The following is a 15240-nucleotide window of genomic DNA, read 5'->3' as shown; positions in this document are numbered from 1 at the left end:
ACCTAACCTTACTCTGCCTCACCATTGGCCAAACAGCTTTATTTATCAACCAATCAGAGCAACACATATTCACAGCATACAGAACATCACCCATCAGGGGATAGGAATTATTTTCTACTAGATTAAAGAGAAGGTATGAACAGTTCTGTTCTGTAGGCTTTTTATTCAGTTGTATAAGAACCACAAAGCGAATCCTGCTAACATTGTTTTAAGTGAAGCAAAATTGCCTTTGTGGCTGTTGGACAAAAATCTATAAATAAGAAAAGGTGGAGACTGGACTGCATAAAGTGAGGTTTTAATTGTAGGTTCCAAAGTGTGTCAGTGAGTAGAGAGAGTATTCTGGAATTTGAAAGCAAAACTGAACTCAGGTATCTATGGAGTGTTAATTACGTGGTTAATTGGTCATGAGAAGGTTCCCATTTCAGGTTTTACATGGTCAGTTAATTCAACAGTATCTCAGCTCAGTACTGTGCGCGCTTTAAAATGCGTGTCTGTGCATTACCCAGTGGCATGTTCGCAGCAGTCCGCTGGTGAGTCTCTGGAGTGGTCTGCGGAAGCTGTACACCGACGCCGCCTCCCTCCATTGATCAGATTAGCTGAGATACTAAAGGAGATGGATTAGGGGTCTGTCGGTTGTTTGTGTGCGCTTTTCTTGTTGAGGCAGGGTCTCATATAGCTGAGTCTGCCCTCAAACTTAGTGTGTAGCTGAGGCTGGCCTTGAATTCCTGATCTTCCTGCATCCTTGTATCGGAGTTCAGTTTTATGCTAGGACTCCCACACCCAGCTGCAGCTTCCCCCCATGATAGGAAAGATTGAGCCAACATGGCTATTTTAGATCCCCAAAGACATCATCATGAAAAAGCAGTTGCCAGATTTCTTTTGCTTTAATTTATAAAAAATGGTATTTCGTTTTCTCTCTTAAAATCAGTTAAATATTATGGATAGGTTAGATCTTCCGTTTATCTATAGCCTTGTAGAAAAGTCGTTGCTTTGGTAAAGTATGCTCAGTTTAAGATTCCAAGGACTGTGTTTCAGTGTGTGTTTAAATTGACAGGAAGCTTCATTTCTGAAATCAACCTTTTTTTTTTTTGGTTTTTCGAGACAGGGTTTCTCTGTGTAGCTTTGCGCCTTTCCTGGAACTCACTTGGTAGCCCAGGCTGGCCTCGAACTCACAGAGATCCGCCTGGCTCTGCCTCCCGAGTGCTGGGATTAACCTTTTTTTTTTTTTTTTTTTTTTAAAGCAAAAACCCTAAATATTGACTTGGGGCTTATAGTGGGAATATGGTGCGACATTTATGAGCTTCACTGTGACATTTCCTATGGTTTGTTTTTTTTTTTTGAAACCACAGAGATTTACAAGGTAGGGAAGCAACAGCTACATTTTTAGTGAAACCAAAAGGCTGAAAACAAAAGTTCCACATTTAAAATGCTGTCGGGCCAGGTGTGGTGGCACATGCCTTTAATAATCCCAGCACTCAGGCAGAGGCAGGCAGATCTCTGTGAGCTCAAGGCTAGCCTGGTCTACACAGCAAGTTCCGAGCCGGCCGGTACTACACAATGAAACCCTGTGTTGTCAACTCAAAAGAGCTTGGGGGGCTGACCCTGGTGGCACATCTGTGACCCCAGTGTTGAGATAAGGATGGGGAAACAGACGGGCAAATGTGTCCCTGAAGCTCACTGGCCAGCGCCTTAGCTGTGTCACCACACTCTACAAAGTCGTCTTCTGGCCTTGACACGCACTAATAATTAATTAATTATTTTGGGGGAGACAGGGTCACTCTGTGTAGCTCTGGCTGTCCTGGAACTCACTCTGTAGCCCAGACTGGCCTCATGGAGATCCACCTGCCTCTGCCTCCCAGGTGCTGGGACCAAAGGGACGTGGCACCACCCCTGGCTGACACTAACCATTTTTCTTTGTAAGTTTACGTGGAGAATGAACAAAGAAGACAAATGGTGTCTGTCAGAAATTGAGTAACTTAAATACTAGACATTAGTTCCTCATGGTTCTGAAGTTGAGGCCCAACAGTGTCAGCTGGTTTCCTTTCTTTGGATGCCTTCATCCAAAGAGGTGCTTTCACACAGGAGACTTCAGTCACAGAAATAGAGCAACTCGAGTGACTCCATTTTACCTTGAGTACATTTCAGGCCCCACTTCCAAGTGTAATCCTAGTCTAAGTTACTGAAGGTTAGGATTTTTACATAGAAATTGGAGAGCAGGGGACACAGTTTAGTTCATGACAAAGATCATTTTTCTGTAACTAGTCAAATGGATTCTAAAGTTTATGTTGATAGAGTAGAAAAGGAGGAAAGCTCTGAAAAAGAAAAACAGTAAACTTTTAAAGCCTCTATAATTTAAAATGTGAAGCATGTACTGTATTATGTCCAGTGAAATAGAATTTCTCTATTCTTGAGTTGTTATAAACATAATGTAATATGAATAAAATGAATAACACTTTCTTGACATATCTAATGTTTTAAATACTTAAGTGAGTATGTCCCTACATGTATTTATGTGCAGTGCCCATGGAGGCCAGAAGAAGGTGTTGGATCCCTTGGAACTGTGATTACAGACAGTTGTGAGCTGCCATGTGGGTGTTGGGAGCTGAACCCTGGTCCCCTGGAAGAGCAGCCAGTGCTCTTAACTGTTGAGCATCTCTCCAGCTCCATTTCTAATGTTATAAATTACTGTACCTTCTACTAAATTAATATTAGTTTCACTACTTTTAAATTTATTACCTTTCTTGCTGACAATTTTTAATGTTTTGACAATTTTAAAAAGCATTTACCTTTACTTGTTGGGAGGAGAATGTGTGCATCATAGCTCATGTGTGGAAGTCAGCGCAGCTTGAGGGAGTTCGTTCTTTTCTTCTACCATGTGGATCCCAGCCATTGAATTCAGGTCATCAGGCTTGGTGTCAAGTGCCCTTACCTGTGGAAACATAATGCTAGCCATGGTTTGAAAATAAATAAATAAGTAAGTAAGTAAATAAATAATGCTTATTTATTTTTGAGGCAGGGTCTCACTATGTAGACCAGGCTGGCTTTGAACTCACAGAGATCCATCAGCCTCTGTCTCCTGGGTGCCCCATCATGCCCTACTTTGACAAAAAGTTTTGGTAGTCTTACAAAGCAATGGTAATTTTCCTCATGACCTAAAAACTAATTAATTTTTTTTCCTCCTGGCTATCAAATATGTTAGCCAGGTTATGTACTCTCTGTATGCTCATGTTTATATGAAAACATCAAAAATATAAATAATGCCCACTAATCCAATAGGGAAGTAGTTATGAGCAGTGTTCACAATTGTGTGCATTCAGGTAGAGTACTGGTAGGCGTTAGAGAACTCTGTGCTGAGAAAAGATACTCTCAATGGAGTTGGTGAAGCAGATGCAGAGTGATGTATGTGTGTTTGAATGTATGCCCTTTATGTGTGCTTCCCATGCATATTTGTTGTTTTTACATGAATAATACACAAGAAACTAGTAAAAGTAATTATGTTAGCAGGTGCCTGAGACCTCTTAAAATGTGCATCTTTAATACTATTTTGACCTTTCAGTTGTATGGATGAGTAAATTTATGTAAGATCACTATCAATAGCCACTTCAATAAGTGGGCTTCAGTGAGAGCATGAAGTGACCAATAGGGACATCTTCATACGAGAGCAGTGTTTGGAAATGGCTAAGGCTGCTTGCTGCAGGCAAGTGGCACCAACAGTACAGAAACTTCGTCTTTTAGTTGTCTGGGGGTGACGTAACGTGTATATCTTTTTCATTTTAGTATTGACAGTACCAGCAACAGACATTGCTGAAGAAACTGTAATCAGTGAGGAGCCACCAGCTAAGAGACAGTGTATGGAAATAATTGAGAACCGGGTGGAATCTGCAGAAATTGAAGTAAGGAGCCTTTTACCCGGTGTGCTTTGCTGCAGTCATCCAAAATAAATTCTGTTTCTTTTTATTATTATTACTATCATTATTATTATTTGTCATTTATATTTATTACTGGCCATGTTTTGATAAAGAATGAAAGTGAATAGTGTCATCATTTTGTTTTAACTTTTTGGTCTCATACATATGGCAAGCCCTCAATAAATAAATATTGAATGAATGAATGAATGAGCAAAGAATTTGTTTGTAACAAAGTTTGTTATGCTGGTAACATTTGCACTGTCTTTGGTTCTTAGACTCTATGCTTTTTTTTGTGTGTGTGTGTGTGTGTGTGTGTGTGTTAAACATGCCATTCTCACAAGTCACTGAAGGAAGATACTCCTTTATACTGAGAATTCTTTTCTTTCAAAAGTGCTTCTCCCTTATTGGCCTGGAAATCCTCTTCCAGAAAGTTCATGTTTGTTAAACAGATCGTTTGTAAGTGCAAAAGATAACTGCTTATTTTTCTAGTATGTCCTTTGAGGAAATTGAATTAATTTATACTATTGATAACATCTAACCTTTTTCCTCTCCTCGACTCATTTGTTGGTGTAACAAATCACAATCTCTTAGTTTTTCTTACATAACTATAAATAAAATTCCATCTACAGAATGTATAGTGTCTCATACAAAACATGATTCTTTAAATATCTTTGAAGAGCAAATGCAGTAGAAACAGCTTTGACCTGGAAACTGCTCAAGCTCTTGACCACTCAGCTCTGAGTCTAGGTGTTCTTTTCTCCTGAATTGGAATTTAGATAAGCATTACTTCATTTTAGGGTTTTCATGAGAATGGGTAAGGTCAGCACCCTCTTTACCTTCAGTAAGGCATCTGATGTGTGCAAAGTTGATGACTGTTTAGTTGTTCTTGTCAGAGGCTCTGGGTATTATAGAAAAGGGGTTTGTTTTGTTTGATAAATGAACGGCAGCACAATTCTTATTAAAGACCAAGTATATTCTTGTATGTATTTAAACAGCAGACAGGTACCTTATGGGCATAATGATAAGCATTGAACTAAACAGAGTCTAGTTATGAATAAATCCCGTCTTAAAATCCACACAAAAAGTCTGTGCCTGATGGTTTGACCAGGATGTCTAGTAAAATCTTAAGTTTTAACTATTGAGTGTGATGTTTTATTTCTCTAAATTGACACCTCTAGGACAGTTCTGATTCACAAACTAAAAGCTCCCTTCACTAAGCAGTGTCTTATTGCTGTCCTCACTTAATACCTTTCGTGTGTATGTGTTGGCACATGCGTGTGGAGGCCAGAGGTTGATGTTGGGTGTCTCAATCTCTCTCTACCTTGTTTTTCTTTTTTCTTTTTTTTTTTTTTTTTTTTCGAGACAGGGTTTCTCTGTGTAGCTTTGCGCCTTTCCTGGAACTCACTTGGTAGTCCAGGCTGGCCTCGAACTCACAGAGATCCGCCTGGCTCTGCCTCCCGAGTGCTGGGATTAAAGGCGTGCGCCACCACCGCCCGGCTTATTTTTTCTTTTAAAACACTAATTAATATTATTTTATGTGCATGAGTATTTTGCTTGTGTGTATATATATATGTGTGCCATGTGTGTTCCTAGTGTCTTCAGAGACCAGGGTCATTGGATACCCTAAAACTGGAGCTAAATATGGTTGTAAGCCACCATGTGAGTACTGGGAACAGAATCCAAGTCTTGTGCAGCAGCAGCACTTGAGCCGTCTCCCCAGCCCCCACCTTGTCGCTCACTGAGCCTAGAGCTCACCGGTTCAGCTAGACTGGTGTGGGTTGAGGGGAGCAGCAAGCCTCCTGGGTCCTCCTGTCTCTGCCTCCTCAGCACTTGTGATTGCAAGTGTGAACCATGCCCAGCTTTTTACATGGGTCCTGGAGATCCAAACTCAGGTTCTCATGGTTGCACAGCGTGCGCATTACTGGTTGAGCGTCTCCTCACCCCTCAGGTTCTCTTTATTGTCCTTTTCTGATTGTTAGATGGTTTTTTTTTTAACCTTTTAGAGCATTATTAGGAGAGAGAGAGAGAGAGAGAACCAGAGATGCAGAGAGAGAGAGAGAGAGAGAGAGAGAGAGGGAGAGGCAGAGAGACGCAGAGAGTTAGATGGAATTTTGGAGCATGGAAAGTGAGAAAAAATTATTGCTTTGTTTCCATTATATTTTAAATTTTTTTGAATTTCATTAAACATAAGTTTATTTAACAATTTATTTATTTGGTTTTTTGAGACCGGGTCTCTCTGCATAGACCTGGCTGTCCTGGAACTTGCTTTGTAGACCAGGCTGGCCTCAGACTCATAGAACTCCACTTGCCTCTGCCTCCCAAGTGCTGGGATTAAAGGTGTGTGCCACCACTACCTGACCAATAGTTTATTTTTTAAACAATAGTGATTTTAGCCTATCCCTTTATTTATTAATGACTTGTGGGTCTGTTTTCCTCCAAGTCCAGCCTGATCCCTTTTCTAGTTTTCCAGAGATGAGAAGTAATTCCAGGTAAACAAGGGAGTAAGAATTAAGGTGAACTAGTTAAGTGGAACCAAGAAAGAAGCTTTAGGGAGGTTGTGTTTAATTTGGTATAAAGAACAGTGAGTTTTATATTTGTTTTCTTTTGTTTTCAATAGAACTTTCTGGTAATGGAAATCTTTCTTTCCATCACTGGAAATGCTTAAGCCAAGGCGATGTGACCTTTTAGGGTTTTACAGAGACTTCCATACATAGAATAAGAAGAGATGGAGGCACCTGGAGTCACAGGATAGGGATGCAACATCCAGTGTTCATGTCAGGCCGAGTAACTGTTTTCCTGTAACACATGAAGTCACTCTTTTACATGTATATTCTTTGACGACAATAGAATTATCTTAGGAGCAAGCTTTTATGCAGTTTGCTTAGATAACATCTTGGCCAAACTTTAACTCCAAAAGTTTTTGTAAAACTTGATTCTCAAGTGGGGAGATTTTGACCCTAAGGGATATTTGGCAATGTTTAGAAACATTTTTGGTTGTTGCAACTGTGGGTAGAGGTTAGGTTGGTGTCCTGTGATACCTAGGACAGTATTAAGAATTTATGTCACTTAAGCATATTAATAGTGCTTAGATTAAAAAAAAAAACTATAAAGAAATATAAAAGTTTAACTCATGAACAATTTGACGGGGCTTTCTCTGTATTGTACTCACAGCTGACAGAGTGACTGTCTATAACAATTTTCCAGCAGTGGGAAAATTTCCCCAGTAATCGTTTCATTCATTAAACTGTTAAAAGTTGATTCTCCATGTACATCATGACAGTGAGGAACATGAAATGGCTTTAATGTTGGAGGGGCAGATACAAATAAAGACGCCAGCCATGCTGTGTTAGTGCATACAACTTTGCTTCTGCTTCTTGGCTCTCCGTTGAAGATGCTTTGAAGGGAAGTGTGTCTTTTACAGATATTCCCCAAAATAGGCAACATTGAGCTGTCCAGTGGAAATAAATCTGTGTACGTTGGAGGGAGACAATGTACCACGCATGTTAGGAGCCAGGTCTCTCTGCTTCTTAGGTAGTTGTACGAATTCCAGTTAGAGGTGACTTTTTGTTTTTATTTTATTTGCATTGGTGCTTTTGCCTGCATGTATGTGTGAGGGTGTCCGATCTTGGAGTTACAGGCAGTTAGCTTCCTTGTGGGTGCTAGGAATTGAACCTGGATCCTCTAGAAGAGCAGTCAGTGCTCTTAACTGCTGAGCCATCTCTGCAGCCCTCTAGAGATGACTGTTTATTAGTCACTTTTCTTGTTTGTTTTGAGACTCATGTTTTTGAGTAGATTTTTTTTGTGTTGTGGGGGATGGTGGGTGCTCAGGATCAAGCCTGATGCCTGCTAAGCAAGTGCTAGATCAACACTGAGCTACCCGTCCACTCCTCTGCCTTGTTTTTCCTCCTTTTCTTTCTCCTCCTTCTCTTTTTTCCTCCTTTTCCTCTTTCTCTTAGCTATTTGTTTGTTTGTTTATTTATTTATTTATTTTTGAAGCAGGACCTTACTATGTTGCTCTGACTGGCCAGATCTCACTAGGTAGACCAGACCAGTCTGGCCTCAAACAGGTGTGCCTGCTTCTGCCTCCCAAGTGCTGGGATTAAAGGCGTGCGCCACCACCGCCAGGCTGGATTGTTTATTTTGTAAATGAAATGTGTGTGTCTTTCAGCCAGGTGTGAATTAAGGGTCCTTCATGTTAGTGCTCTTGTAAAAATTGATCTGTAAATTTTAAGTGGTATCTTACTTGATACCATTTTTTTTTTCAAAATCATTTTTATTTATTTCACTTATTTTATTTGTTTTCTTGGTTTCATTTTGTTTTGAGTAGGGTTCTGCTGTGTAGGCCTGGCTGGTCTGGGAGTAGCCTTGTAGCCCAGGGTAGCCTTGAATTTAGAACAATCCTCCCCACCTCAGCCTCCAGGGTGCTGAAATCACAGCTGAGTTTCCAGCCATGCTTGGGTTGTCTTCCTTCTGCCAGGATTTAAAGCTCTTTTAGTCACATGTCCTCTATCTCAGGTCTTTCTCCAGAGCCGGGGAACAAGAGGGCCTTTTATGGAGAAGGCCAGGGAGAGGTATGGCTTTATGAGCCACGTGACTCCTGCAACTGTCCAGGTGTTTGTGTTGGAGACAGCAGCCACACAGTGGCTTCAAAAGAGTAGGTGTGGCAGTGTGTCAAGAACTGCGTTGATAAAAGTCAGATCATTTGTCACATTTGGACAGCTGATTTTTAGGTGCAAACAAATAGCTCAGATAGATACCTGGCCTGGCTTTTCTCCTTAAAAAAATGGGGACTTTAGGCTAAAGGGACAGTGTAGCAGTTGAGAGCACTGGCTGCCCTTCCGGAGGACCTGAGGTCACTGTCTAGCACCTGCACACAGCTCACAGCTGTCCCAGGGATTGACACTCTCTTCTAGTCTTCACAGGCACCTGTCTGTACTCAAGTGCATATACCCACACAGACACACACATCCACAAAAATAAATCTTTAATACCCGCCAAGGGAGATCCCATAATCATGAAGCTGGTTTTCCCAAGGCAAGACTCATCCATAACGGTGTGGATGTGCTGACTCTTGTGATTTCTCCAAATGTGGGGAACTTGGCGTAGTTTGTGGTAGTGGGGGCTGCATTTACTCTCCCTTGTGTTTAAGAAAAGCAACTACAGCTAGGGCCGAGGAGAGGTGGCTCAGGGCTTAAGAACACGCACTGCTATTGCAGGGACCAAATTCCGTTCACGGCGGCGCTCGCTGGTGTCAAGCAGCTCCAGGGGAACTCCAGCTTCTGGCCTCTGTAGGCACTTGCACTCACATGCACATATCCCTACACAGACACAGAAGTACCACAGAATTAAAAATAAAACATTACAAAGTGTATGGGGTGTCTGTGTGTGTGGGGGGGCTGGCAAGGTGGCTTAGCAAGTGGGTCCTTGAAACCCATACAAAGGTGACAGGAGAGAATCAACTCTACAAAGTAGTCCTCTGACTTCCACACATGGCACACATCCCCATACACACATTGTACACACAGTAATAAATAGTAATAACAATACATTAAAATTTAAAAATAGCCGGGCGGTGGTGGCGCACGCCTTTAATCCCAGCACTCGGGAGGCAGAGCCAGGTGGATCTCTGTGAGTTCGAGGCCAGCCTGGGCTACCAAGCGAGTCCCAGGAAAGGCGCAAAGCTACACAGAGAAACCCTGTCTTGAAAAACCAAAAAAAAAAAAAAAAAAAATAGACCTAATTTTTAGGGATATGGGTCTGGACTTAACTGTACGTTTGAGTTTTCTGATATTTTGAGTGTGTGACCTTGGCCCTCTTGTATGCCATTTCAAGGCATAGCCTCTCCATCAACAAGACAGAAAATGAATAGCATCAGCAATTGATTGCTTTAAAGATAAAGTGAAAGAAAAGCCTGGTGTGGTGGTGCATGCCTTTAATTTCCTCTTGTGAGTTTGAGGTTAGCCTGGTCTACATCGTAAATTCCAGGCCAGCCAGAGCTACATAGTGAGACTGTCTCAAAGAAGAGAAAAAGATGAAATGAGACAAATGCAGGATGAATACAATGGTGAACACAGAGTAAATGCTCAGTAAGTGATATTAGCAGGAGTTCCCTAAAGTGTGTGTTGAGGGAGAAGATAAAGAGAATCATCTTTGAAAATAAAGAGAGCTGAAATCACCTGTTGCCCTATGGTACTGTTCCCTGATATAATACTTAAGGGTTATGGTGTATCTTGTTGCCGTCAATCTTCATTATTATTAGGGTTTAGTTTTCTTAGAGGTCTGTGATGGTAGACTTCTTACTTTTCCTCCAGTGCTGGGAGTTGAATCCGAGCTTCCTGCATGGTGAGCAGCTACAACCCAGCCCTAGAACAGTACCTTAGTATCACATATTAACTAAGTTAGTGCTACATGAAAATATCAAAATTGGAGGCTGAAGAGATGGCTCAGCAGTTAAGAGCACAGGCTCCTTTTTCAGAGGACCCAAGTTCAATTCCCAGCACCTACATGGCCACTCACAATAGTCTGTAACTCCAGTTCCAGGAGATGTGATGCCCTCTTCTGGCCTCCTTAGGCACTGCATACTTACGGTGCACAGGCACGCATGAAGGCAGAACACCTGTACCATTTACATACAGTAACAATAATATATCAAAACGGGCCAACAGGATGGCTCAGCAGGTAGAGGTACTCACTATGCAAGCCTGGCATAATTTTGGGTTTGATCCCAAGTCCTTGTAAGGATAGAAGGAAAAAAAACTGACCCCAGAAAGTTGTCCTCTGACCATATATGTGCAGTAGCACGTGAACACACACAAACTCACAATATTAAAAATATCAAAATCAGTGTGGTTAATCCATAGGATTGACATATTTAAATAAAAATGTCAGCTGTCAGCCTGTTCCATTATTAATGTGTGAAACACTGCTATGTGAAGAAACTATATTTCATGAAGTATGTTTAGTAACTGTGACATCAGAAATAAAGGTCTCTGGTAAAATAAATAACATTTTCCATTTCTCAGACTTTTATTTACTTTGAAAACTTGAGATGGCAAACAAGTTCTCGTTCCATATTCCTGTATTTCGGAGAAGTCAAAGACACAACACTAAAAGTCTATGCATTAATCATATATTCAACAAGTACTAAGGGTCTTTGTCTTTACAATCTACAGATTTAGACAAAAAAAAAAATGAAGCTGAAATGAGTTTTATTTGGCCTAGTAGGTGAAAGGAAGCTATTACTTTATTTGTATTAAAATGTATTTCATTTACTGCTCAGTGGTCGAATACTTGCCTAGAATGTATGAGGTCCTGTGTTTGATCCCCAACTCTGTGCGTGTGCGTGTGCGTGTACGTGTGCGTTTGAAATAGGAAGATAGGATTAAGCCATTTCACTTTTACATTGTTTGGCTCACTCTATTTGCTTTCGTCTTCTGCAGTAATAGTAAACCCCTTGCAAATGCCAGCTGTTAATAAATAGCTAATACTAGATGATCCCTTAAAGTCAGTTTGTTCTAATATTTCCTATGCATGTATATTCAAACCACTGACTACCAAAAGATCTTATTTCTTAACACATGTAAACTTAAAAAGATTTGTTTTTATTATTTTTTTTAGCTACGTGTATGTGTGTATCTATAGGGCTGGTTCCTGGTGAGGTCAGAGGCATCAGATCCCCCTGGAGCTGTAGGGAAATTATGGAATGCTTCTTGAGTTTGTGTGTTGTCCTTGGGCAAGGGCCATCCTGATCTCTGTATTGTTCCAATTTTAGTGTATGTGCTGTCAAAGCGAGCTAAGGCCGCTCCTCCCAGAAGTAGGTTTTGCTCCTGGGGAAACACCACCAAGCCCCTACCCTTCACCTCTACTCAGATCATTGGCAAGCTCAGAGTCCTGCATAGGTCACAGCCAGTTCTAGTGTTCCTTGCTTACCTGAGGCTTGATTCCCAGGTGCTACCAACTTCCATCTTTCTGGCTGCCGTCTTTTCTAGCATTAGGGAAGGGTGTAAGAGAAGGAAGCAGCGATGGAAGGTATTAGGGTTGGTCCTGGGTATTGCTGAAACTGGAAATAAAGGATATTCCTTTGTTGGGCTTCTCAGGCACTCTCATATCTGGTGGACCCATAGGAATCAGAAAAATAATAAATCTAACTTCATTCTCAGGATAGGACAGTGGGTGGGCTTATAGGGTGAGGGTGGGGGGGTGTGGAGAAGGGAGGGAGAGCTGCATGTTCTTCCTGGTAGGAACAACTGAACAGTAAAGCAGAGGTAGTCTTTGGGTGCTTAAAATGAGCCTGTGTCAGGAAGCACAGGATATAGAGGGAGAGACCCTCAGACGGTCCTCAAGGACCTCCCTCACCTTCTGCTCCCTCTGGGCATGTGTGCTGCTCAGTGTGAACCTGGCCTTTTCTGTAATTCATAGTTATGCTCTGGCCCCTACCTCACTAGCAGATCATAGGTCTTTGTGATGAAGTTACTTCATTCCTAAGACAGGAAACGTCCCTGAGCCTGGGCCTTTGTGGAGTAGGTTTCTCCATGTGCTTACTACAGGTATACAAAAGGGTTCTTTAAAGTGTTGGTCTCTTTTCCTTGATAGTAGAGGTGTGATGAAGAGAGGAAAATAGACTCTTTTCAGTGAACTGAGTTTGTATATACTGGCTCTCAGTAACTGAGGATTTAAAATTTTTATACCTGTTTAACAGTGGAAGGTTGTTAGAGTAGCCTTTTATGGATTGCCCACTGTATGACTTTGCAAGTCTAGACCAGCACCCATTGTGATAGAGTTCAGGTATTTTCCTTGGTAGTGAAGGGGAGCGTGGGTTGTTTTGGAATTACTGACATTTGAGTCCCATAAACCCAGTTCTCATGGTGTTCTTGGGAAAGCTACATCATTTCTGAGCACCACTTTTCTTCTTCATAGCCTGACACATGAGAAGCGAATCGTGGAATTGCCTTTGCTCAGCCATGTTGTAGGTGCTCAGCTGTGTGATGGTTATCTGAGTAGAGATAAGGGATGTGTTTGTATAGTTTCCTTTTAAGTCTTCTATTTCTTCAGTACACAGAGAAGTATGGATGCATGTTTTATGTTTATTCTATTCTCAATTATAAGTTAGAAATAGTCTTCTTGAAATTAGAGAATTATCACCATCTTACAATACAGAGAACAAAACTGGGCGTTTACTTGTGAATTGGTTGAAAAGGTAAAAACATCTTGAAGGTACCAGTCGGTAGCTGCCGTGGCCACTGCATAGTTTTTTGTCTGTCTGTTTGTCTTGTCTGTCTGTCTGTCTTTTGTTTTGGAAGGACACATGATTATGTTAATATATTTGTGCAAAACTTGAAAACCCGACTTTCTTTTCTAAATTAGGAGAGAGAAGCACTTCAGAAACAGCTAGACGAGGCGAACCGGGAGGCGCAGAAGTACCGACAGCAGCTGCTCAAGAAGGAGCAGGAGGCGGAGGCCTACAGGCAGAAGCTGGAGGCCATGACGCGCCTCCAGACCAACAAGGAAGCTGTCTAGCCGCCATGAACACGTCTTTGATTTTACCTTTTGTCCAGAAAGAATGCAGTCTTGAACTGTACACAGTAAGGACACAGCTATGGGAATACCGGATAATAGAAAATACTACGCATTGATAATGGGACTTAAGCCATGAGCTCTGAATTCTTGTAATATAAAACTTTAGAACTTGTGAGATGTATTTAAAACTGAATTCTGTAAATAGTTTTTGGTTGTTTCTTTTTTTACAGTTACAAATGAGTTGATAAAGATTGTTGAGGAGATCCAAAAACCACAGTAAGGCACTGTTACAGGCAATTCTTCTTGATTTGGGTACAGACTTCAATTCTCAGAAACAGAAGTTTTAAGGGTGGTGGTTGTTGATTAGACCAAATGTGTAATAATTATGGTGGACTGATGCTGGAAATTACTCTTTGAAGAGATTTCTCCCAGGAACTTTTGTACAGCTTTTAAGTTGTCTCAGGTTCTCTGAAAACATTTTTTAGGAAGCAGAAATTTTATATTTGTTCAATTTCAGCTACATGCAAGTAGATTTACATGTATATGAAGCAAATATTTTTAAAATTTTGTTTGTACATATTCTGCATGTTTTATGATTTTAAAATGCATCACTTGCTTAGATATGTTTCCCACAAAGACGATGAAAGTTACCAAGAAATAAAAAAGGCACTACTGTTGTTCTGTTGGTCACTGAAAGTAAGTAAGTTAGCAACTGGTTTTACTGGCAACCATGACAATGTTCTTGGAAGGAGCAGCTGGCGAGAGAACTTGAATCTGCAAAATCTATGCTTTTTCAAAAATTCCATTGTGGGGACGTGAGACTGTATTCTGTGCCTTCCATCATGATTTCCACATGAGCACTTTGAGGCGCTGGATTTTAAGATAATGTTTTTGGCAAACTCAGTGCATTTGGGTTTCTGAAATATTTCATGGACTTAACTACTCCTCTCCCCACTCCCCACCCCCCGCCCAAGAAATTATTCTTATGGAAAATTGCTTTTGTATGTAGAACAGGAACTTTTTGTACTCAGTGATGCTATAGTTATGTCTAATGTAACTTTCGCTATTCCCTGGGAAGCTCCAGGTCTATGTTGCAGCTCGGTCTCATCACAATGTTGTCCATTCTACAGTGTGTGGACATTTGACAGACTTCCATTCTGTTTTGTAAAATGTAACTTCAAGCTCTTTGGTTTTTTGTTTTATTGCTTTATGAAAATGTTTAACCCCAAAACTACTCTAGATTATCTGTATAAAGAACCAATTACCTTCAAGACTGTACTCTGGCCTCTTTTTCTATTTTACAATTAAATAACTTTCCACATATGCTCAGTGCAGACTTGTGTTTTGATTGTATATTCTTCTCACATTAAAATGTGGGCGAGATAGCTCAGTGGTAGAGCAGGTCCTTGGCACTTTTAGACTCTGGTTCAAATCCCATCACACACATAATCTGAGCTACGTTCTGCAATATGAAAACAATTAGATTCTTCATGCCTTAAAAACTCCCAGAGTGACTCCTTCCGGAATGTGAAGGTTCTCTCACCCAGGTCATCCTTAAAGGAGTTAATTAATAAAAGGTTCTGGAACCTTAGCCTGATTTTGCTGCTTTTCTGGAGAGCACAGGAAGTCTCTATGACAAATATAAAAAGACTGTAAGGAAGAGAATGCCTTCTAGTGTTTCACTAAATTTGACATTATATTTATTCATTTTGAAATGTTGCCTCACTTCCAGTCTAGTCCAACTCATGAATTCTGGTGACCTTCCCACCTCAGCCTACTTAGTTCTGGGGACATAAACACATGACATTACACATGT

At 40.9% G+C, this 15240-nt stretch overlaps 1 protein-coding gene and 1 pseudogene across 6 annotated transcripts in view; one reads left to right on the top strand and one right to left on the bottom strand.

The window, feature by feature from the left end:
* Positions 1-14747, top strand: part of Gabpb1 (GA binding protein transcription factor subunit beta 1) — a 63159-nt gene extending 48412 nt beyond the window's left edge. For all 6 annotated transcript variants that reach the window (XM_052722768.1, XM_052722771.1, XM_052722767.1 and 3 more), the window contains 2 exons: positions 3778-3893; positions 13272-14747. In XM_052722768.1, coding sequence (XP_052578728.1) covers positions 3778-3893; positions 13272-13424 — 269 coding nt within the window. In that variant the 3' untranslated portion in view covers positions 13425-14747. The remainder of the gene's footprint in view (positions 1-3777; positions 3894-13271) is intronic.
* Positions 11600-11699, bottom strand: LOC128102821 (uncharacterized; annotated as a pseudogene).
* Positions 14748-15240: the final 493 nt, after the last annotated feature.

The sequence above is a fragment of the Peromyscus californicus genome, unplaced genomic scaffold, assembly GCF_007827085.1.
Source record: "Peromyscus californicus insignis strain IS unplaced genomic scaffold, ASM782708v3 Scaffold_7__1_contigs__length_154581171, whole genome shotgun sequence".
Taxonomy (NCBI): domain Eukaryota; kingdom Metazoa; phylum Chordata; class Mammalia; order Rodentia; family Cricetidae; genus Peromyscus; species Peromyscus californicus.
This window is presented reverse-complemented; position numbering and strand designations above follow the sequence as displayed.